The sequence below is a fragment of the Aspergillus heteromorphus genome, assembly GCF_003184545.1.
Source record: "Aspergillus heteromorphus CBS 117.55 chromosome Unknown BO70scaffold_69, whole genome shotgun sequence".
Lineage (NCBI taxonomy): Eukaryota > Fungi > Ascomycota > Eurotiomycetes > Eurotiales > Aspergillaceae > Aspergillus > Aspergillus heteromorphus.
This window is the reverse complement of record NW_020290474.1, coordinates 1-21,258: the sequence shown is the minus strand read 5'-3', so window position 1 is coordinate 21,258 and position 21,258 is coordinate 1. Positions and strand designations below refer to the sequence as shown.

The 21,258-nt window shown below is 54.1% G+C and overlaps 8 protein-coding genes across 8 annotated transcripts; 5 read left to right on the top strand and 3 right to left on the bottom strand.

The window, feature by feature from the left end:
* Positions 1-237: 237 nt before the first annotated feature.
* Positions 238-1,607, bottom strand: BO70DRAFT_208090 (uncharacterized protein). Its single transcript, XM_025538642.1, has 4 exons — positions 1,303-1,607; positions 1,082-1,245; positions 753-1,030; positions 238-690 (listed from the first exon to the last, which is right to left on the bottom strand). Exons 1-4 carry the CDS (start codon positions 1,539-1,541, stop codon positions 505-507), a joined length of 867 nt encoding a protein of 288 aa, XP_025394192.1. The 5' UTR covers positions 1,542-1,607; the 3' UTR covers positions 238-504.
* A 76-nt stretch (positions 1,608-1,683) lies between these two features.
* On the top strand, positions 1,684-2,607 carry BO70DRAFT_208026 (holo-ACP synthase). Its single transcript, XM_025538638.1, has one exon. It carries the CDS (start codon positions 1,748-1,750, stop codon positions 2,321-2,323), a length of 576 nt encoding a protein of 191 aa, XP_025394191.1. The 5' UTR covers positions 1,684-1,747; the 3' UTR covers positions 2,324-2,607.
* Positions 2,608-4,255, top strand: BO70DRAFT_208032 (histidinol-phosphatase). Its single transcript, XM_025538639.1, has 3 exons — positions 2,608-3,050; positions 3,115-3,651; positions 3,872-4,255. Exons 1-3 carry the CDS (start codon positions 2,892-2,894, stop codon positions 4,112-4,114), a joined length of 939 nt encoding a protein of 312 aa, XP_025394190.1. The 5' UTR covers positions 2,608-2,891; the 3' UTR covers positions 4,115-4,255.
* Positions 4,256-5,011: 756 nt separating this feature from the next.
* On the top strand, positions 5,012-6,253 carry BO70DRAFT_367063 (FKBP-type peptidyl-prolyl cis-trans isomerase; the record flags this gene model as incomplete). Its single annotated transcript, XM_025544493.1, has 5 exons — positions 5,012-5,147; positions 5,321-5,385; positions 5,482-5,542; positions 5,635-5,697; positions 5,841-6,253. Coding segments are annotated over 5 exons (353 nt in total), but the record flags the coding sequence as incomplete, so codon positions are not given.
* Positions 6,254-6,575: 322 nt separating this feature from the next.
* Positions 6,576-9,499, bottom strand: BO70DRAFT_347217 (putative triacylglycerol lipase (LipA); the record flags this gene model as incomplete). The annotated part of the gene is made up of 9 exons (XM_025541578.1): positions 6,576-6,718; positions 6,977-7,112; positions 7,269-7,555; positions 7,715-7,968; positions 8,093-8,183; positions 8,249-8,316; positions 8,386-8,504; positions 8,601-8,715; positions 8,859-9,499. 9 exons carry the CDS (start codon positions 9,497-9,499, stop codon positions 6,576-6,578), a joined length of 1,854 nt encoding a protein of 617 aa, XP_025394188.1.
* A 585-nt stretch (positions 9,500-10,084) lies between these two features.
* On the bottom strand, positions 10,085-12,743 carry BO70DRAFT_367061 (putative LysM domain protein). Its single transcript, XM_025544492.1, has one exon. The coding sequence runs from the start codon at positions 12,313-12,315 to the stop codon at positions 10,441-10,443; it is 1,875 nt and encodes a 624-aa protein (XP_025394187.1). The 5' UTR covers positions 12,316-12,743; the 3' UTR covers positions 10,085-10,440.
* A 1,328-nt stretch (positions 12,744-14,071) lies between these two features.
* Positions 14,072-17,505, top strand: BO70DRAFT_433636 (mannose-ethanolamine phosphotransferase MCD4). Its single transcript, XM_025548425.1, has 5 exons — positions 14,072-15,923; positions 15,969-16,156; positions 16,203-16,344; positions 16,397-16,505; positions 16,560-17,505. The coding sequence occupies exons 1-5, from the start codon at positions 14,184-14,186 to the stop codon at positions 17,369-17,371; spliced, it is 2,991 nt and encodes a 996-aa protein (XP_025394186.1). The 5' UTR covers positions 14,072-14,183; the 3' UTR covers positions 17,372-17,505.
* A 561-nt stretch (positions 17,506-18,066) lies between these two features.
* Positions 18,067-20,337, top strand: BO70DRAFT_391088 (putative MFS multidrug transporter; the record flags this gene model as incomplete). The annotated part of the gene is made up of 6 exons (XM_025546208.1): positions 18,067-18,446; positions 18,513-18,626; positions 18,700-18,832; positions 18,902-19,322; positions 19,431-19,889; positions 20,323-20,337. Exons 1-6 carry the CDS (start codon positions 18,089-18,091, stop codon positions 20,335-20,337), a joined length of 1,500 nt encoding a protein of 499 aa, XP_025394185.1. The 5' UTR covers positions 18,067-18,088.
* Between the last annotated feature and the right edge of the window lie 921 nt (positions 20,338-21,258).

Below are 21,258 nucleotides of genomic sequence, written 5' to 3'. Positions count from 1 at the left end.
ACGGCGGCGGGGAGAAGAAGAAGGATCATTAGAAAACACCGCATTAATATGGACGGCATCGAGGGCAACCGGCGCGAGTCGTCCGCGTGCGGTGTCTGGACTGAACCGTGGTCAGTTGGGATGACATGGATCACCGGGACTGGGTCGGCGGTGTGTCCTTGATCGAATCTTGCCCTGCTGGGACGCTTGCGGCTCCACGGGAGGTGTGAATCTGTACATATAGAGTATACACCATGAACGCTTGTTCGAACTGCTGTTTTTTCTAGGTAACTAGAAACTGTAGACCGGTTCGTAGAAGCTATATGGGTGCGATGAGGGTACGCGATGTAAATAACGGACCTAGTGAAGTACCTTGCAAATGTAAAGACTCCTAACTCCATTGCTTTCTCGATGAGTCTCCAAAGAACAAAGAACATCCATGAAAAAAGACATCGACCCGTATCGTTGCCGCCGTCTCCTACGCTCATCATAATACTGTGGGTGGAAGCCATCATCCGCGTCAACCTACGCAGGTTGCATACCCATCCTTTTTGTCAGAAGCTGTTTTGCCATTCTTCTCAATGTCGACAACTCCAAACAGATTGTGGTACCGGGGTTTGCGATGCTGATATCCGAGCCCTTGAAAAGTTGCTGTTTCGTAAATTCAATGCGATCACCAGGCAGAGGATGAGGGGGTTGCGGAAAGATGGCCTAGGCTCTGGATATTAGTAGTTTTCCAATCTAATTCTGCCAGGAATTAGAAAGATACTAACGTGTTGTTCCATGGTGAGGCCTCCGCTCCCATCTCGTCTCCACACCTCTATGTCACCTTTCACGCGTTTCCGGGCCAGTTCAGTCCATTTTAACAGTATTGTCACCTCAACTACAGAACTTCCTAGCATCCACACGTCCTTATCATTTCGGAGATATGGGAAGCTCTCGGACCAGCCAGATTCGATTACTATGGCTGGGAATTCGATGACGTCAGCACGCATGAACAGGTCCGGTTCCTTAGAGGAGCCTTGATATATTCCCTCAAATCCCGTGAAAGCTAAAGAGACATTAGTGTCAAAACAAGCTAATAGAAGTATATGACACCTACTAGTCCCCACTCCAATGCACAGTTCGTAACGTTCGTCGGGTGTGATTAGATCGTCTTCCCTCCAGGACCCAGCAGAATAGATCGCCCAACGTTGATGAACGTCGTGGATTTCTGTCGGCATAACGACCACCCGCAAGGTTCCTGGGAAAGCGTTGAAATTTATTCTATTATCATGAGTATGGTTAAAGATCAAGGAAAAGCGGAAGGCGGGTTATATATACCGACAAGATCTTCTTTCTACTTGCTTGTTGGCCCGTAGGGACTTGCAAACCAAGGCTCCGTCTTCAGGCTCAACATTATGGTACACCAACTCGGTGAAATTCTGAGCCTCGGCCACTTGGTGTAGAATTTCTTCGAAAAGCTTTTGGGGGGACAGAGGGGGTTGCTCTCGGCTCGCGCTTCTAAGAACGCGGGTGCTGTTTTCTTGAGCAGATTGCGAGGGGGTCGTCTGCGGTGCCATTATTCGTGATGGTGTTCTTGTGTATAAAGAAGGTAGAGTGATGGTGCAGGAAGATGGGCAGGTGCAGGTCGGTCGAAGATATGGTACAAAAGCGGAAGGAAGTCCCGGCCGGTACTTTACCCCGGACCTAGATAGGTCATTATTACGGAGTACTGGCCGACCATCGTTCCCCAAACACCATACAATCTTTTCCAACCACGCACACAATGAAACCACCCACCCCCTTCCCCTTCTCCCTCAACATCGGCACCGACATTGTCCACCTCCCGCGAATTGCCCGCCTCCTCGCCCGCCCCTCCTACCTCGCGCGCTTCACCCGCCGCATCCTCCACGCCCGCGAACAAGAAGACTTCCGCGCCCGCTTCTCGCTCCCTGCTCTCGACTTCTCCTCCTCGCCCTCACCAAACCCCTCCAGCTCCAGCTCCAGCTCCAGCTCCAGCTCCAGCTCCGCCTCGTTCACATCCAAATCCACATCCCCATCCACACCTCTCCCCCCGAAACACATCCCCACCCCCGTACCTATAACCCCAGAAATCACCCGCTGGCTCGCCGGCCGGTTCGCCGCCAAAGAGGCCGCGCGGAAAGCCGGTCCCGGGGGCGCCGCGCGCATCGGATGGAAGGATGTAGTCGTGAGGGTCGGGGAGGTGGATGAGGGGAGTGGGAGTGGAAGGCCGGAGGTGGTGTATTTGGATGAGCATGGGGATGGGGATGGGCAGGTGGGGAAGTTGTCGATTTCGCATGATGGGGAGTATGTGGTTGCGATGGTTGTTGCGGTGGGATGATTGTTGATATGGGGCTGGGCTGGGTAGGATACTTGATTCTGGCTGTGGGATATGGGATATGGGATATGGGATATGGGATAGAGGAGGTATACTGGGTGTTTGGGAGCATCGCGGTGTGTGGGTTGGGATTGAACTGGCTGGTTGGCTGGATGGGGTGTAGCTAGCTATTTTGTCTAGTTTTCAGGGTTTCGCAGTGATATTGTGTCTACACAGTGGTGAGGTTGGTGGTGAAGGCACTGGATACCGAAGGTATCTACAGAACTGCCGTGGAAAAGACAGACGTGCATATCGGCGGCCGATCGATCTCCCGGAGCGTTGAAGTTAGCGGAGCTGCCGCCAGAACGCCGACCCTCCCGCACTCTCCTTCTCTTCCACCACGACGTACACATGATTGCATCTAAACTATAAACACGCATCTTCCCTCCAGTCTAGACAGACAGACAGGCAGACAGGCAGACTACTTGACATTTCTAGCAACACTGCCAACCCCCACATCTCTCTCACCCCTCATTGCGGGGTAACATCATCCCCCTGACTCACCAAACCCATCCTAACAGTGATCATCCAGATGCCATTCTCCCACCACAGCCACTCAGGCCAATTCTGTCCGGGCCACGCCAAAGACTCCCTGGAGGAGATCATTCAGCTGGCCATCTCCAAGAAATTCCACACCTTCTGTCTGACGGAGCACATGCCGCGTCATGAAGAAGATTTCTACCCCGAAGAAGTCACTCACCCCTCCCCCATCCATCCCATCCCATCCCATCCCATCCCATACTAACCCCTCCCAGCTCGAAACCAACACCACCCTGACCAGCCACATCGCCAACGAAGCCGCCTACTTCGCCGAAGCCACGCGGCTGCGCGCCAAATACGCCTCGCAGATTCAAATCCTCATCGGCTTCGAAATCGACTGGATCCGACCCGCCTCACGCACCCTCATCGAAGACTCACTCTCCCGACACCCCTTCGAATTCTTCATGGGCTCCGTGCACCACACCCTCACCATCCCCATCGACTACGACCGCGCGTTGTACGAGACCGCGCGGGAGCGTGCCGGCGGCTCCGACGCGCAGCTCTTCGAGGCCTACTTCGACGAGCAGCTCGACATGCTGCAGCAGCTGCGGCCTGTGGTGGTCGGGCACTTCGATCTGATCCGGCTGAAGAGCGATGATCCCGAACGCAGCTTTACGTTGTGGCCCCGCGTGTGGGAGAAGATTCTTCGGAATTTGGACTTCGTGGCGGCGTATGGAGGGCTCTTGGAGGTGAATTCGGCCGCGTTGAGGAAGGGGATGAGTGAGCCGTATCCGAAGGGGGAGATTTGTAAGGTGTGTATTTTTGTTTCAGTTCTTTCTTTTCTTTGGGTATGGGGTTTGGCTTTGGCTTTGGCTTTGTTTATGGGGTGGGTAGAAAGCGGAGCGAGCTAGCTAGCTAGCTACCTGGAGGTGAAGGGTACCTACCTAGCTACTGGGGTACTGTTGTGGCGTACCTCCTAGCGCGAAGACGAAGAGAGAACCAAGCTAATGCGATGTGATATGATGTATGCAGGAGTTTCTCGCCCGCGGCGGCCGGTTCTGCCTATCGGACGACAGCCACGGGCTGGACCAGGTCGGACTGAACTTCCACCGCGTGGTGCCGTTCCTGGAGCAGGCGGGTATCAGCACGATGCATTATCTCGCGCTGGGAGAAGCGGACAGCGGCGGGGAGAAGGTCGACCCCCGGTTCCCTCGGACGCAGATCAAATCGGTGGCATTGGCGGAGGTGAAGGAAATGCCGTTCTGGGCGCCATAGAGAGGGGGGTCTTTGCATGGGGAACAGGCAATGGGGAAGAGAGGTCGGGGGATGAGATGGGATAGGATGCAGAAGGCGCATGCATTGTTGACAGGTGGAGTTGCTTTTTCGGTGCCATCTGGCGCGGGTGGAGGTTCGAAGACGAACGGCGTGTGATTGCTGCATCTCGATCCATTGGGGTGGGTTTACGCTTTCGTGCCGCCGCTACAGCCACCGCCCCGTCCGTTTTGAGATAAAGTATGGAATAGGGGTGCTGGGTTGGAGAGAACTTGATACGTTCAATGGGGGGAGGGGCTGGTGTAGGAAATATACCCCAATCTCACAGTTCTCAATGTGTTATCCTACACCCTGTACGGAGTATGTTACCTATGTATGGGTGTTGGTTAGAAGACACCCATGCCTTATGTTCCACGACGCCTTCTTCCAGGTACAGCCTAGCGTTGAAGAAGTCTAACCAGAGGTAGTATCTAATACGAATGGACCGAATAAACCGCGGCACTGGCGGCAGACGATCTGCACAATGATGCCATTGGGGACGGACGCGATAGGATGGAGCGATGGAGGGGGCGAGGAACGGGCCCTTCGATAGATTAATTTCCTCTCTGATGGGAATTGTTCAGGCGAGACGCGGCAAGCGAGGATCTATGCATCAGATAATAAGGAAGTAGTAGGAAGATACATCTGCCAGTCGAGCCATCCGGGGCTCGAACCCGCGGGCACGTTTGCAGTATAATTAGTGGTGGCCCCCACTTGGGCGATTTGCCTTCCCTTTTTTCTTTCCCCTCCATCGCCTTTCTCTCTCTCTCTCTCTCTCTCTCTCTTCTTTTTCTTTCCCCCTCATCTCATCTCAATCAATCCACGTATCTTTGATTTACTACCTACACACACACATCCTCACAATGGGCGTCACCAAGACCACTCTCTCCCCCGGCAACGGCACCCAGTTCCCCCAGAAGGGCGACGTCGTGTCCATCCACTACACCGGTTGTCTGTTTGACGCCTCCAAGGCCGATAGCCACAACATGGGCAAGCAGTATGTACCTCCTTTTTCCCCTCTCTTTCCTCTTTTTTTTTTTTTTTTTTTTTTTTTTTTTTTTTTTTTTTGGATTGGATTGGCTGGTTTGATCATGGACATGTGTTTTTGGACCATGACATGAAACGATATGATGGAATTGAAACGCGTCATCAGACACTGACATCATCCAGGTTCGACAGCTCCCGTACCCGCGGTCCTTTCAAGACCTCCATCGGTACCGGCCGTGTCATCAAGGGTTTGTCTATTTTTTTTTTTTTCATTTATATCTTATATTTTATCTTTCTATAATTATATATATATATAGTAAACTGTATTACTAACAATTGACCAGGCTGGGACGAGGGTGTCCCCCAGATGAGCGTCGGCGAGAAGGCCATCCTGACCATCTCCCCGTGAGTAGCCCGCCCCTCGATCTATCTAGCAGCCAGCCTAGCTAGTGGGATAGCTAGCTAGCTCCAGATGAAGAAGCTAATGCCGTTTCTAGTGACTACGGCTACGGTAACCAGGGTTTCCCCGGTCTGATCCCTGCTAACTCGACTCTTGTTTTGTAAGTTTGTCTCTGTTCCTTGCTTGTCTCTTCCCTGCTGCATTTCTTCTATATCCTATCTGTTATATCTCTTCCTGCATGGATACCTCCTCCCCTCCCCACCAAAAAATGCAGGGGTAGAAGTAATAGACTAACGAAACCAGCGAGGTCGAGCTCCTCGGCATCAACTAAATCCAACCAAGTCGATTTGACCCGGCTTGGTATGACTTGGCTTGACTTGAATTGACTTGACTCGATCAACTGAAATTGATTAATTGACATATCAATTAATCGATCGATCGATCGGTTCACTCACTTCCCTTGGATTTCTCGGTTTGGTTGGATTGGATGGGATCGGATCTCTCTGTTAGCGGGAAAGGAAAATGAACGGATACGGAAACGAAAACGGTGGTGCGGATCTTTGTCGGTTCAGTTCGTTTTATCTAGATCGGTTCGGTTCAGTCGAGTTGTAGTTTAGCTGTTGAAGCTCTCTCTCTCTCTCTCTTTCTCTCTCTTTCTTTCTCTCGCTCTCTCTTGTAGTATTGGTTGACTGATTGATAAGATCATAGTACGTGAAACATAGGTATATGTAAAGTATGTCTGTATACATTATGTCCCGATATCGGTTCATAGGATGGCTGGCTGGCTGGCTGGCTATATCCACATTAAGGTTGGAGTGGAGTGGAGTGGAGTGGCTATTGATATGTGTGTTCCATTCTATCTATCCATCTGCTTGCTTTAAGTGCCGTCCTATAAACACTTCCACTCCCACTCACACTCTTCCCCTTCCTAACACTCCTCCCCTCCTCCACTGTGTATATTGTACATACTATACGTGTACCTGAATATGAAACAAATGCATATGTATATGTATATGTATATATATATGTATATACCCCTCACCGCGCAATCGAATTAATATACGCCATGCCCTCCGCGCGATACGTATCCGCCTCCACATAACTGTCCGTCCTGGGAAGCTGGAAGACAAAGTCTTGGGGATCAGAGGGATTGTATGTTGGCCATGTGGGGATGTTGGATACTAATTCATTTCATATTTCCGATTGTTAGTTCTGATTCGCCATTGCGGGTTACTGACTGATAAAGCAGGGGAGAAGGATAAGAATAAGAATGGGGGGGGGGGAGGGAGGGAGAGAATTATCTCTGTGTGTCTGGAATAGAAGATAGTAGGTAGGGTAGGGTAGGGTAGGGTAGGTAGGAAGGAAGGAAGGAAGGAAGGAAGGGAATAGGAGGCGGAGGAGAGGAGGAGGAAAGGAGAAGGAGGAAGGGAAATACACACCCCCATGCCCATTCGGATCCAAATCCGTCGCAAAAGCCGTCCACATCCTCGCGGCCAGATCGCCCAGTTCCAGACGCGCAGGATCCGATCCCAGTGCGGTGATGTTCTGGACCGGGTTGGCGAAGACGAAGGGGATCTGTCACCATATCATATCATAGCATACCATCAGCATCAGCATCAGCATCAAATATCAGTACAGCATCAGTAAACACGTTCCCCCCCTATTTCCTCTTCTCCACTGGATCAAGAATACCAGAGGTAGATAGGTATTCAAATGAAAGGACCCTCTCACCTCAGCAAAATGCTCCACCCCAATGGTACTCGAATCATTCAGCGCGGCGACATCCCACCGGTAAGCGTAGACGTTCGGCTCATACTGCGCCATGTGCGTGCCCAGCAGACGACGGGGCGCGTACATGGCTAGGTCACCCGCGATGGACTCGTACCGCTTGTATTCGTAGCCCTTGGACGGCCAGGTGGTGTTTCCCCAGCCGTAGGGACAGCCCAGCGCCGAGATGTTGGGGTACAGCGAGAGGATGGTGGTTGCTTCGGTTTCTGTGAGGACCCATCTTTTGGATGCTGGGGGTGATTGATGTTAGTGTTGACATTGGGTTCGTATGAGTATGAGTATGGATATGGGTATGATGTGGATATAGGGGTGTATATCAGAGTAATAGGGCCCAAGGTTCCCGAGACTGGGGCTGGGTTTGTTTTCGTGCTTTGGATAGGTAAACTCACCCATCAACTGCTCAATACACCCCGCATCCGTGTCCGTCCCCGTTGTCCCGAAGCTCACTCCCTCGTCGGTGTTGGTGCCATGCAGGATGGGCACTTTGGCGAAGCGGCCCTCCGTGATGCTGATCTGCGGGAATTCTTTGATGAAGGTGCCGTCAATGGTGCCGAACCATTCGAGCCCGTTGTAGGCGAGGTTGTAGAAGGTGGGGAAGGGGACGTCGCGGAGGCATTGCAGGGTGTCGAGGGAGGTGGTGCAGCTTTTGTTGTTAGTGTTTGTTCCAAGGAGGGGGAAGAGAAAGAGAGAATGTGGGTATGTGTGTGTCTAGTATTGTGTCTTGTGTATCTGGTAGGTGTGTTGGGCAGGAGAAGAGGTAAATATACTTAGTCTTATTCACCAGCTCATCATACATAGGCTGGTACCAGTCCGTGCCATTCCAGGGAGGCCCGACTGCGTTTCCAGACTCCATGATAGCTGATTGAGTCAGTCCAGACCAGATAAAATAAGTTGAGAGAAAAAAAAGGACGAAGTCAACATACCAGCCCGAAAAAGACCCTCATCATCACCATCATTAGTCACCAGGTGTGCACCCACACTGTATGCACCTCTACAACCAACCAGTTAGTTAGATTGGCGCAATTGCCCATCTTTGATAAGTAGGTGGCGGTATACGCACGCCGACTCCCCCCAGATAGTGATCTTCTCCGGATCGCCCCCGAAGGCCGCGATATTCTGCTTCACCCAGTGCATGGCGACGCGCTGGTCTCGAAGACCGAGGTTGGTGTTGCCGGATGCCTGGTCAGAGGCTGTTAGCGCTACTCCTACCATGCACACATCCATATTCATGCCCATGAAGACCAAGGAGGGAAGGCAGGGAGGGGATAGACAAACCATGACCTCCTCCGAATCCAAAAACCCAAACATCGCAACCCGGTAATTGATCGAGACGCCGATCACCGGCTTCCCATTTACTGCGCCCTGACGCAGGATGTAACTCATGTTATACCTGCGCACATCGCATACTCAGCACATCCACACAATTCACATATTATCTCCCTCTACCCCTTCCCTCACCCCCAACACAATCCAATCATCAAGAAAGAAAGAAAGAAAGAAAGAAAGAAAGAAAAAAAGAAAAGAAAGCCATACCTCGGATCAGCCGTCGCCCCCTCCATCCACCCACCTCCAAAAATCCACACCATGACAGGCAACAACGTCCCCTGTTCACCCTGCGGCCGAACGACATTCAGATTCAGGCAGTCCTCGCTGTACTTGACCCAGCCGAGTTCTTCGAGCTCGTCGTCGTCGGAGCCGTAGCCGGGACAGTCGTAGCCGTATTCGGTTGCGTTGTAGAGGATCGTATCTGAAGTGGAGGTGGAGGACACCCCCAATGCAGACGGGTCATACGGGCCGGAGTTGCTGTCCTCCGCGGTGTATGTGGACTTCAGCACGGAGGGCGTGAAGCGGACGGGCTCGTTGGCGAATTTGATGCCGAGGAAGAGGTCCTGGTTGAATTCGGGAAGGGAGCGGCCGATGATGATGGTTTTGTTGGCAGATTGGGGTCGGGATTGGGGATGAAGGGTGACGGTTGGGATGAAGGGATAAGCAGAAGCAGAAGCAGAAGAAGAGGGAGTAGTGTGTAAGGTAACATGAACTGAAGAGGAGAATGAGGATGCTGCTGCTGCTGCTGCTGCTGATGAACCCGGCAAAGCAGCCCCCAATGTAGCCAGCGCCAGAGTCAGAGTCCGAGTCAGGGCTACCGCCAGCCCTGAGACACCCGGAATCGCCATCGCCATGTTTAAGCACTCAATCACTGACATGAAATATACACGCTGCAGAATCCCTCCCCTCACTATTTAACCCCCATTCTCCCTTAGTCAACCCCACCCAGCCCTCAGGCTATCTGCCAAGTTATCCCATATTACCAAGTGAGACTTCCACTAAACCGCCAGACAAAAAGCTTGCCCAACACCGACAGACATGGATCAACCTTGGACGGACGGTCTGAGCAGTTGCACGGATATTTGCATGCATGTACCCCAGACTCGGGGTTGCGGGGTTATCTTGTTATAGGTGGAAGTTTGGGGGGATTTATCCGTTGGGTTGGGTTGGGGTCGGAGTTAAGAGATGGGGTTTAGGGTTTGAGGGTTTGAGGGTTTGAGGGATGGGAGGGTGATGGGTTGGGGTGGAATGACTGGTCGGATGTTATGTTCTTCCTTGCATGGCATGGTTATGAACATACTATGGTTGGTTGAGCGGTTGAGTGAGTAGGTGAGTGAGCGAGTGATTGACTGCAGGGCAGTGTGGAGTGCAGAGTGCAGAGGGCTGGGGATGGATGGATGGAAGAATTCCCTCCCGCTGCAGCTCAAAGCCTATGTATAACGACGGATGAATATATTATTCTAGCGGATGGTCCCCTCATCGCATCATCGTCCGATGCTGAGACACGCACGGTCCGGTGCCATTGATCCCCCAACGGCACCGCTCTAAGTACAAAATGAACACAGTAGGATGTCCCCAGTCCAAACAAAAGCCACATCAATTACAGTCGTCGGACGACGCAGCGTCCGTCGCGTCGTGCTATGCGGGGTGCACGAGGGTAGGGGAGAGGGTGTTGTATCGCTGAAGTTAAATGCCTGATCGCCCAGCAGGTGACAGGTGACTCTGCCATCGAGCCAAACAGGAAATAGATATTAAGAAGGAAGCAAACGGCCACGCGTAGCTCGGATGATCAATCGTCCTTCGCCCGATCAGCCCCCGAACGAGTCCGGCTCGTCCCGGGGGATGGACTGGGGAAACGCCCCCGCAGGGAGCTTCCCTCGGATCGAACCAGGTCGGGCTTCCACCGGGTTTCGGCGATGAGGTTCGAGGAGGCGCGCGACTCTAACCCGTCGTTCAGCTCGATGAGATCTCCCGTCCCGCGCCGTCCGACGACCTGTGCGGGATCGCTGGTCGGGTTGCTCGGCGGCTGCTGTAGCTCGTTGAAGCTGGCCTTCGCGCGCGTTGTCATCTTCCGAACCCACGACTCCACGGCTCCACCGAGGTTGTCCAGCCCCGTGGGGGTGTTCGCCGCAGCCGCAGCACTGTCCGAGTTCTCAAAGTTCGGCGGAGGAGTCTCAAGGGCAAGATTCGGCAGGTGCTGGGCGAAAAATTTGCTGAGACCGTCCAGTGCTGGCCCGGGGGCCGTCGAGTCATCGAGGGTGCCAACGCCCGGCCCAGATAGCTGGAGACCGCTGCGCTGGCGTTGATGGCGACCTCCGGGCTTCGATTTCGCGGAAGTGCGTGACGCGGACGAGTCTGCATGCGGCCGCCGAGTCCAGGGGAATATAGCAGGCTGGACGGAGGGCGGTTCAACGGGCGAAGACGATGAGGAGATGCTGAACGACCCTCCCCGGCCGGATGCCGGGGAAGGCGCCGAGTCGGTGTACGATACGGATTTCCGCCGGGTCCTGGGAAAGAAGCCCAATGCTCTTCGAGGGACGCGGCCGATTTCCACCGGGGCGGGGAATCCCTCAATCTGCACCCATGACCCGTGCGTCCAGACGCGGTCACCTTCCGTCTCGGACGCATCTGCAGACATTGCCTTGACGGGTGATAATGTGGGGGCGATGGAGCTTCCGTTCATGTCTTCTAGAGACTCGCTCCCATCCCCCAAAAAGTCCTCCTCTTCTATTTTAGGCCGAATGGGCCGTCCTTTGACCGAACAAGAGTCCACCGGCAGAAGGACGGTCTTCCGGCCCTGGATGCTATCGCTAGGCCAAAATCCGTTGGCCTTCCGGAACACCGCCGGCTGGCAGCCATATCGTATGGTAACACCCGTAATCGTGTCCGTTGCTTGCACATGATGGATGTATGCCAGAGCTTCCTCGTCGTGCTCGGGGTCAACGTTCGAATGACCCGGGTGGTCGCTGGAATCCCGCCGCTTATGCCGGGGGTTGGGCCCCCAAGCCGGACCCGTGTCCGCCAGCAATAACGCTTCTCTTTTCTTTGCCTGCACCAACGCCTGTCTTTCTTCCTTGGTCCCGCTGCCAATCTCCGTTGTGGCCGCGCCCGAGGGGCCCCACGTTGCAGATGTTGCCCGCGCGGGGGGTCTCATGTAGGGGTCCGAACGCGATGGTTTCCGGACATGCGTCTTCGCGGTCCCATTGGGGGCCGGGCGTGCGATATCGCTCCCTAAAACCGACGAAGCCAGACTCTGGAGCGAGGACCACGAGGAATCCAAGAAGTCTACGGCCGCTCGCGACGATTCAGCGAAGTTCGGTGCGCTCTTTCCCTCGTGGAACCCACCTAATGAACTATTGCCCCGGCTGCGGCTGGCCGCCTCGGTTGCTCGCGAGGGATGTCTCATTGGTATGGGGGACACTCCGCGGGACGGGTTAGGGGAAGGCGTGGCTCCGCGGGAGCGAACCGCGGAGGCCTCTGGGGATAGCATCGAGGACAGCCCGGCGGACTGCATTTGTCTCCCATGCTCGCCGACATCGTCCTCGCTGAACGAGATCAGGCGGCGGGTGCGCGATCGGACGGTGGAGGTAGATCTCCGGCTGGTGTTGGTTGTGCTGGCGGTCCCAAGGCTAAAGACGTCGGCAAAGCCGCCGTAGGAACTCATCCCTGGCGACAAGGATGGAGGGTAGATTTGAGGAGGGGCGGGGTCGTAGGTCTCCGGGAGGAGCTCAGTGTTGCGTGTGAGATCGCCCAGGCACAAATTGCCATCGGAGGTCTCTACGACAGACCATTCGTCATCCGGACTGGTCGTTATCGCATCCGTGTCCTGAAGCTCGGAGTGGCACGGGATCTAACGGCGAACGACGTTTCGGGGAGGGGGTGGCTTCGATTCGACGAGGTGAAACGGAGGACAGGCTAAATCGCTCGATGCCGAGGCCAGGCAGAACAGAGGCGATAGGAGTTGAGGCGGGCGTGGGAGGTTGGGGGGGGGAGGCGCGGGATGGGCGAGTAAGTATGGACTGGACTTGGGAGGTTAGTCTCCTTGTGATGACGACTCAGTCGGCAGATCAAACGTCGGCAGGGCGGGGTGGCTGATGGCTGTCTCAGGGCTGAAGGAGGAGGAGGAGGAGGAGGAGGAAAGCGACCGGGGGGAATTATCTGGAGGGTCGCGGTGAAAGCAGCGGGGGGGGACAGCAGAGATTGAGGAGACTTCGGGAGAGATGTTGGATCGGCAAGAGGACTTCCTCGCTGAAGCTGGGCTGGTCCGGATTCCTCTCTCGCTGGCTGTACGGAGTGCTTGACCCTTGACGTCGCCCGGTGGCGTACCGGTACGTACAGTACATTATGGGCGTGGTAAATGTACCGTACAGCCCCCCCGGCGATCGGCACGTTTTGGGCATTGGCCACGTACACGGATTAATTACAATACTGTTCTGCATTACGAGGATTCCTCCAGCACCCAATTCCTGCACAGTAGGAGTAGGTACCTACTTGAGGGCTACGGAGTAGACTGCGTCGGCTTACGGTCGGAGGATTGCCCTTCTATCACCACAGAGCTACTCTTAGTCGACTGCAGGTGGCCAGATCGCGAATCACGTGCTGCGGGCTGTCTGTGCTCTGCCATGTGATCCCGCTGAGTCATGCGATTGCGAATCTTCGTCGATTAGTTATGGCAACTGCAATTCGACAGCAGATATCGAGATAGAGACTAGCACGGAGGAATGATACTGCACCGGGTGACTCCTGATAGCAAAGGGTTGCATTGTCCCCATCAGCCAGCCGGAGACACTAAGCCTCTAAGACGAGAGGGCTGGGCCTAGCCCCCTAGTATAGCTACTGAGTAGTGGAGTTCGACGGAGCACTCCGTTCTCCTCTCCGTAGTCCGTATCTAGTCGTACAGCCATCGATTAATTGGCGGGCGGGTTATTTTTAGAGTGGTTGTGAGTGTTGCTTATGTTAGGCTATAGTTACCTGGTTGATCATTTGATGGTATGGTTGGTACGGAGTACTGAGATGCTGGATAGTTAGGGTGGCTTGAGGTGTCACTGGAGCGGCTTGGGATTTAGATCTTCACTGACAGGATCGTAGGAGATGAGGGTCTGGTAGCAGGCATAAGTAGGGAGGAGGGAGGAGGAAAAGGTACGGAGTAGATACCTCCATCGAAGTACCGACCAACCACCGCAGTATGGCAGGGTACCTGAGTGGATGTACTGGTCCAAGCCCAGGGTGCTGCGCCCGGGGACCCTGCGGGCGGCCGTACCGCCGGCCGTGTCGAGTCAGGCGCCCCCGATTGGCTGCGGGTCTTCCCCCGGATGCCTGAGTCCTCCCCCATCTCGTCCAGGCACCGCGGAAAAGTGCTCTCCCTGAGCTCGACGGAGGACGCTGGCTGTTGCTTTCGCCTCACCCCCCCCCCTCTCTCGCCGTTCTTTCTTCTTTCACGACCTATTTCCTCCTTCTAATGGTTCGCACACTTTCTCCGAACCCAATTCCTCTCCTTAATCCCTTCTGAGCCGATCCCCTGGTGCGGAAATCATGGCGCGTCTCGGCCGCGTAGGGTTTCTCACCCTCGCGCTGGTCTTCCACCTGATCTATGTCTACTCGATCTTCGACATTTACTTCGTCAGTCCCATTGTCAGTGGCATGCGATCGTTCCGTGTCGAACGAGGGCCCAATGCCGCTGCCCCCGCCAAACGTCTCGTCCTGTTCGTCGCCGATGGCCTGCGCGCCGATAAAGCCTTCCAGGCATTACCCGACCCCGACGATGCGGAGGGCGAGGACAGCGAGCCCGTCTACCTTGCGCCGTATATTCGATCCCGCGTCCTGTCCCACGGCACCTTCGGAATCTCCCACACCCGAGTTCCCACAGAATCGCGGCCGGGCCACGTTGCGCTTATTGCGGGGTTATACGAGGATGTGTCGGCGGTCACAACGGGGTGGAAGCTGAACCCGGTGAACTTCGACAGCGTGTTCAACCGGAGTCGCCATACGTGGAGCTGGGGAAGTCGCGATATTCTTCCCATGTTTCAGGAGGGCGCGGTTCCTGGGAGGGTGGATGCGGAGTCGTACGGGGAAGAGCTGGAGGACTTCACTACCGATGCAACGGGGCTTGACATCTGGGTCTTTGATAAGGTGAAGGCGCTTTTTGAGTCCGCTCGCACCGATCCCGTGTTGGATGCGAAGCTGCGGGAGGACAAGTTGGTTTTCTTCCTGCACCTCCTCGGCCTGGACACGACCGGTCACTACTTCCGCCCGTACTCGAAGGAATACCTCAGGAACATCAAGCTGGTGGACAAGGGGGTGCAGGAAATCACCAAGCTGGTGGAGGAGTTCTACGGGGACGATGAGACAGCTTTCGTTTTCACGGCCGACCACGGAATGAGCGACTGGGGCAGTCACGGAGATGGTCATCCTGACAACACCAGGACACCCTTGGTGGTGTGGGGTTCCGGCGTGGCTGGCCCTCGCTACTCCATGGAAGGGACGCTCTCGGGGCATGAGGATGGTGTTTCGTCTGATTGGGGCTTCGACGGCATCCAGCGCAACGATGTCGAGCAGGCGGATGTCGCAGCTCTCATGGCATATTTGACTGGGCTGGACTTTCCCACCAACTCCGTGGGTAGACTACCTTTGGACTACTTGGATGCCAGTCCCAAGGACAAGGCTCTCGCCGCGCTCGCGAACACACAGGCGGTTTTGGAAATGTACCGGGTGAAGGAGGAGCAGAAAAAGGCCGACCTGCTTCGATACAAGCCTTTTGAGCCTCTGGCTGATCATGGCCAGAACTCGGTGGATGAACACCTGGAAGAGATCAAGGCTACTATCGCAAGAGGCTCCTACGAGGAATCAATTGAGATGTCTTCCGCTCTCCTCGTCACGGCCTTGCAAGGCCTGCGTTATCTGCAAACATATGACTGGCTCTTTTTAAGGACGATTGTCACGCTTGGGTACCTGGGCTGGATTGCCTATGCTCTGACCACCGTTATTGACCTGCATGTTCTTCACGGCACTTCCGAGTCGAACCGTTCAGTATTAAGCACGATGTTTTTCTCGTCTCTTCTTGTGGGACTTTTCTCGGTCTTTTGTTACCAGCAGTCCTCATGGCGGTACTATTTCTACGGTGTCTTCCCGGTCTTTTTCTGGGAAGAGGTGTTCGCCCGGCGCAAGGCTTTGCTTGCTGGCCGCGCGATTCTGATGAGTCACGTCCAATCCCCAAGTGGCTATGTCGTGTTTGCAATTCAGCTGCTGGTTTTTGTGGGCATTCTGGAGGCCCTGGTACGTTGTATGTCCTTGAGGGTGAGAGCCTGCTAACGTTGCCAGGTTCAATCATACTTCCGCCGGGAGATCTTTACCGTTTGCTTCATCTTGGGTGCTTTTTGGCCTCTACTACACGGAATCGGGTTTGTAAAAAAGCATGGCGGTCTTCTCGTTTCGTGGGCCGTTGGCTGTCTCTTGATGAGTATTTTCACTTTGCTCCCTGCCAACAAGGTCGAAGACATTGGTCTTATGTATGTGAATCCCGCGCTATGGGTGACTGAAACTAACAGTCCGTAGAACATGCGGTGCCCTGTTGATGTTCCTCACTGGGCTATTGTACCTACTGTTTGAGGACTTTGTTTTGGGACAGAAGAAGTCCTCGGACGAGTCGCCCATTGCCATTTCCCGCTGCGGCTCACGCACGATCATCGGCGCGCAGGTATGATCATCCCGACCCGAGTACAGGCACAGGAAGACACTAACTGGAGCAGCTGGGCATGGTTATCCTTGCCCTGATAGTCACGAGATCCAGCACAGCAGCCCTGCAGTCCAAACAAGGACTTCCATTTGGCAACCAAGTGGTTGGTTGGTTCGTCTTGGGTAAGCACCAAGCCTGACTCCAGCGCCAGTTGAACAAATCTAATCCACGTGCAGTTGTGTCACTTCTCCTTCCATTCCTCCACCGACTGTATCCAAACAGCCACTACCTGCACCGCTTGGTGGTCCTCTTCCTCACCTTCTCCCCGACATTCGTCATCCTCACCATTTCCTACGAAGGCCTCTTCTACTTCGTCTTCTGCATCACCCTAGTCACCTGGGTCCGGCTCGAGCATGCCATCTACGTCTACAACACACCCGCGCCCACCAACTCCACCACCACTCCAGAGAAGCCTCGCGCGAATGCCACGGCCATCGTCGAGGGTCACGCATACCAATACCGCACCCTCAGCATCTCCGACACCCGTGTCGCCCTATTCTTCTTCTTCCTCCTGCAATCCGCCTTCTTCAGCACGGGTAACATCGCATCCGTCTCCTCATTCTCACTAGAGAGTGTCGTCCGCCTCATCCCCGTCTTCAACCCCTTCGCCCAGGGCGCACTCCTGATACTGAAAATCCTCATCCCCTTCGCCATCATCAGCGGCAACCTGGGCATCCTGAACCGCAAACTCGAAGTCGCGCCGAGCGCCCTCTTCATGGTCGTGATGGCCATCTCCGACATCATGACCATGAACTTCTTCTACATGGTCCGCGACGAAGGCTCCTGGCTGGACATCGGCACGACCATCAGCCACTTCTTCATCGCCAGCCTCCTGTGCGCGTTTGTTGCGGGACTGGAGTTCCTTAGCGGGGTTATTCTCAGTGGAGTTGAGTTTGGGCCCAGGGCTAGTGCGTTTGGCGCTGCTGTTGCGGAAGCGGTTAATGGTTCGGCGGATGATGTGGATAAGATGGACAAGGCTGCCCAATAGAATAGAATAAATCGTTATGGGATGGGGTGGATGCGCGGTCGTGCGAAGGAGATACGACGCGACGCGAGAGGGAGTCCTAATGATTTTGTACATGTGTGATATAGTTAGATACTGATACTCATATTTTGATTAATATACCGATTACACGGCCCAGGTTCAATACTGACCCACGGTGCCTCCAGCATAGCTCTCCATAAATCCGCGTGTAGGATTAGTCCCGAGACAACTCAGCCCTAGGCTCTCCAATAACAGATAGTTAGTCTAGATGATACGTCGTCCCCATCCATGCAGATGAGATGACATGTTAAGCCGATTGGTCCACAGATCGATCTCCACGGACCCTCGAATATCCTATTTGATATTTTGGTCGTTCTTTTCTTTTCTTTTTTTTTTTGCTAAACGGTTAAGCCTATAACAGACCGTCTCTGTATCTTCTTATCTCACTTCAGGGCTCGGGGGGAGGGGTATAGAGACGCCAGTGCGATATTTGGTCGCTAGCGCCGAGTAGCAGCAGTAGTTCGTCCAGGGATTGAGACCCAAAGACCCCGTTAGCGGTTCCCTCGTCTAGTCTAGGCCCCGAAATTTTCCTTGGGGAGTGATGATAAATGGGTCTATCTGCACTTGGTCCCTCTGTCTGACGTTTCCCGCCTTAATCCAATTTTGTCTATTGGCGTTGGCGTTCCATTCACCCCTATCAACGATCCTAGACCAGATCCAATGGCAACCACAGCAGACACGATACATATCCATGGTGATGATTATGAGGATGAGGGCGATGATGAAAACGCGCCGTTATTGGGGACCACCCAAGTCCTAAAGCCATCGTCGTCGAGATCGCAGAAACTGACCGTGATGATTGCAGCGTCGACGCTCACCCTGGCCCTGGATATTGGATTCTATCTGACTGCCGCGCCCCAAACGAAGATCTTCGAGAACATCGTCTGTCAGAATTACCTGGCTGGTCTCGGGAACCCGGCGGGCATGATTCCACCGGAGGGTATCTGTAAGTCTGAGCCGGTGCAGAGTGAATTGGCTCTCGTGAATGGGTGGAAGGATACGTCGGAGTTTTTGCCGGGTATGGTGACCAACAATCCCAGCATGCTCTTCGTCCAGGCTGATGAGAATATCTTACATGATGTAGGCATTCTGCTGGCCGTTCCATATGGCGTGTTGGCGGATCGCTGGGGACGCAGACCCGTTCTTCTTTTGGGGATTCTGGGGGTTCTGCTCGGGGAGATCTGGGTGCGCGTGGTGTGTAAGTGGTGCTTTGGTTCTGTCTTGTGCCTGTGGATTGCCTTTCGGGTTTCGACTGATGCACACGATACCAGGCATGTATCCCACCGTCTTGCCACTGCGACTGGTCTGGCTGTCGGGAATATGGAGGATTATCGGCGGCGGAGACCTCACCCTCTCATCCGTCGCCATGGTCATGATTGCGGACCGATTTCCCGAGGATGAGATGTATGCATGCACACATAGCCCTTGTCTGGATGACCATGATGAACTGTCCATTTGCTTACTCGTGTCTAGAGCCACGGCCTTATTCCGCCTATCCAGTGCGGTGATCCTGTCGGAAGTCCTGGCTACCCCAGTCAGCGCATACCTCATGACTCGTGATCCGTGGATGCCATTCATGCTAGGGCTAGGGATTTCCACGCTCGGATCATTGAGTGCGTTTCTCATACCGGAGAGCCTAACTGACATCAAATCTAAGACTTCCTCGCCCGACGAGGAAGAGACACGGCCGGACCCGGCTGGAAAGGGCTCCGTGAGTGTAAGGCAGTATATCAAGGGCAAACTGCAGGCCCTCCGCGACTCGATCCGGTTCATCATGGGCAAACCAGCCGTCACGGTGTGTCTGTTTGCGATGTTCGCCACGTCCATCAGCAGACAGTCGACGAGTCTTTTGCTGCAGTATACGTCGAAACGGTTCGAGTGGAGTATCGCCAATGTAAGCAAGCCCCTTCCGTCCTCACTATCCCTCTATCCCTCTATCCCCTCCCCCCGCCAACTACCAAACAACTGAACGAAGCACTCACAACCATCCCCACCCACGCAGTCCAGCCTCCTCATCTCCCTCCGCGGCACAATCACACTAGCAAACTTCCTCCTCCTCACGCCCGCCCTCTCCTTCCTCCTCACCCGGCATTTCCACCTCCCAGGCAAGCTCAAAGACCTGCGCCTCGCACAGATCAGCAGCTTCACCGCCGCGCTCGGCTTCATCATCATCGCCACGGCCTCCTCCCGAGCGATTGTGATCCTGGGCATTGTGGTCCTCTCGCTGGGCGCGGCCTTCGCGGTGTCCTGCCGCAGTTTCGTCACGTCGCTGGTTCGGCCGGACCGCGTGGGCACGCTGTATTCGTCTGCTGCGGCGGTTACGTCCCTGGGCACGGTGGTCTCTGGCCCGCTGTTGGCGTATGCGTTTCGCTTGGGGCTGCATTGGGGGCCGGAGTGGTTCGGGTTGCCGTTTCTGCTGGCGGGCGGGGTGTATTTTTTGGCTGCGGTGGCGATGGTGAGGGTGAGTTGGGGGAAGGGGGAGATTTGTTAGGTGTGGGTATATAGGAAATTGTAGGGGGGTCTCCCTTTCGGGAGTCTAGAGGGGTTCTGAGGTCTCTCTTTTATACAAAGATTTTTTTTTCTTTCCCCTTTTTTCTTTCTTTCTTTCTTTCTTTTTTTTTTTTAAACAAGCCAAATTACCATTTGAAGCCAACCAGCTGCAGCCTTCCTGTTATCCTGCATGTAGATGTCGTTCCATCCTGAAGATTCAGAAAGAACCACGGCACCAGCCAAGGTTGGATTTCCCAAAAAGTGGGAGGGGAGTTCTTCATTTAAGGTACCCCATCAGTCATTAGGGTGTTTCGTTAATTGGGATGTCTATATTTAATTTAATTCAATTCTAGTACGTTCCTTCCACTGCTTCTAAACAGTACGTATGTACTCTGTCTATCTAGATTCTTTCTAGATAGATATACTGCATCGTGGATGGTAATTATGCTCAATTCTATTTTTGCAGTCAGTGGTGGTGGTGGTGGTGCAATTGCATAAGCCTCACCAGTCACAATGCAGCGACTCCACAAATTTGTGGAGTGGAAAAAGAAACCCAACCAAACAAGCTTAAAGTCGGCGGAGGATAATGCAGATGGTCCGGCTGCATTGGAAAGGATGTATGTATGTGTTTACTGTGCACATGGATCAGTAAGTACTACTAGTAGTGAGGTGCATGGTCTGCAGAGTGATGGAAGAGTAAGTAGTACTTTGTCGTGGGCGATATTTCTTCTTCTGCCTTGATGTTGATTGTAGACAGAAGACAAGACTGAGACGGACATCAGACCGAGATAATCGGGTTAGGGCAGAACTGACTGACGATCTGACTGATGGACTGTCTGTCCCCTTTCAACCGTCATGGTCTCATGATATGAGGAGTATTGTTTTCTGATCCGCGATCTGGATAGTTTCTTACTACTTACCAATTTACATCGAACTAGAGAGATAGTTAGTACCTGACTGACCGGCTGGAACCGAAGTGAGGACCCTGGCTGGATCCCCCTGGGCCTGTGGCCTCTTCGACTAGCCCGACCGGAATTGCTGGACGGACGACAGGGAGCGCAGCAATACTAAGCAGCGTCTCCACCCGCCGCCGATGATCCTCATCCTCGGTCTCTCCCTTGACTGAGAATCAGTCTGTAGTCTGTAGAATAGATTAGATATTGACAGTTCTGACAATTGTGCTTTTGTGTCGTTGTACTGACAGACTAGTCGATGCCTGACGCCACCCTGCAGGGCCCATCGGACAGTATTCTCCTGGTGCTTCGTTCCTGAACGACTTCCACTTCCACCCTCCCCTGTGAACTCCGCCAGGCTCCATCGATCGCATCCCTCCATCGGTC

Coding starts and splice junctions, on each gene's coding strand:
- BO70DRAFT_208032 (XM_025538639.1), top strand. CDS start 2,892: ATGCCATTCTCCCACCACAGCCACTCAGGCCAATTCTGTCCGGGCCAC. Junction 3,051..3,114: donor AAGATTTCTACCCCGAAGAA/GTCACTCACCCC, acceptor AACCCCTCCCAG/CTCGAAACCAACACCACCCT. Junction 3,652..3,871: donor CGAAGGGGGAGATTTGTAAG/GTGTGTATTTTT, acceptor TGATGTATGCAG/GAGTTTCTCGCCCGCGGCGG.
- BO70DRAFT_208090 (XM_025538642.1), bottom strand. CDS start 1,541: ATGGCACCGCAGACGACCCCCTCGCAATCTGCTCAAGAAAACAGCACC. Junction 1,246..1,302: donor GTAGAAAGAAGATCTTGTCG/GTATATATAACC, acceptor TCATGATAATAG/AATAAATTTCAACGCTTTCC. Junction 1,031..1,081: donor GTGCATTGGAGTGGGGACTA/GTAGGTGTCATA, acceptor ATGTCTCTTTAG/CTTTCACGGGATTTGAGGGA.
- BO70DRAFT_208026 (XM_025538638.1), top strand. CDS start 1,748: ATGAAACCACCCACCCCCTTCCCCTTCTCCCTCAACATCGGCACCGAC.
- BO70DRAFT_433636 (XM_025548425.1), top strand. CDS start 14,184: ATGGCGCGTCTCGGCCGCGTAGGGTTTCTCACCCTCGCGCTGGTCTTC. Junction 15,924..15,968: donor TGGGCATTCTGGAGGCCCTG/GTACGTTGTATG, acceptor TAACGTTGCCAG/GTTCAATCATACTTCCGCCG. Junction 16,345..16,396: donor GCACGATCATCGGCGCGCAG/GTATGATCATCC, acceptor TAACTGGAGCAG/CTGGGCATGGTTATCCTTGC.
- BO70DRAFT_367061 (XM_025544492.1), bottom strand. CDS start 12,315: ATGAGTTCCTACGGCGGCTTTGCCGACGTCTTTAGCCTTGGGACCGCC.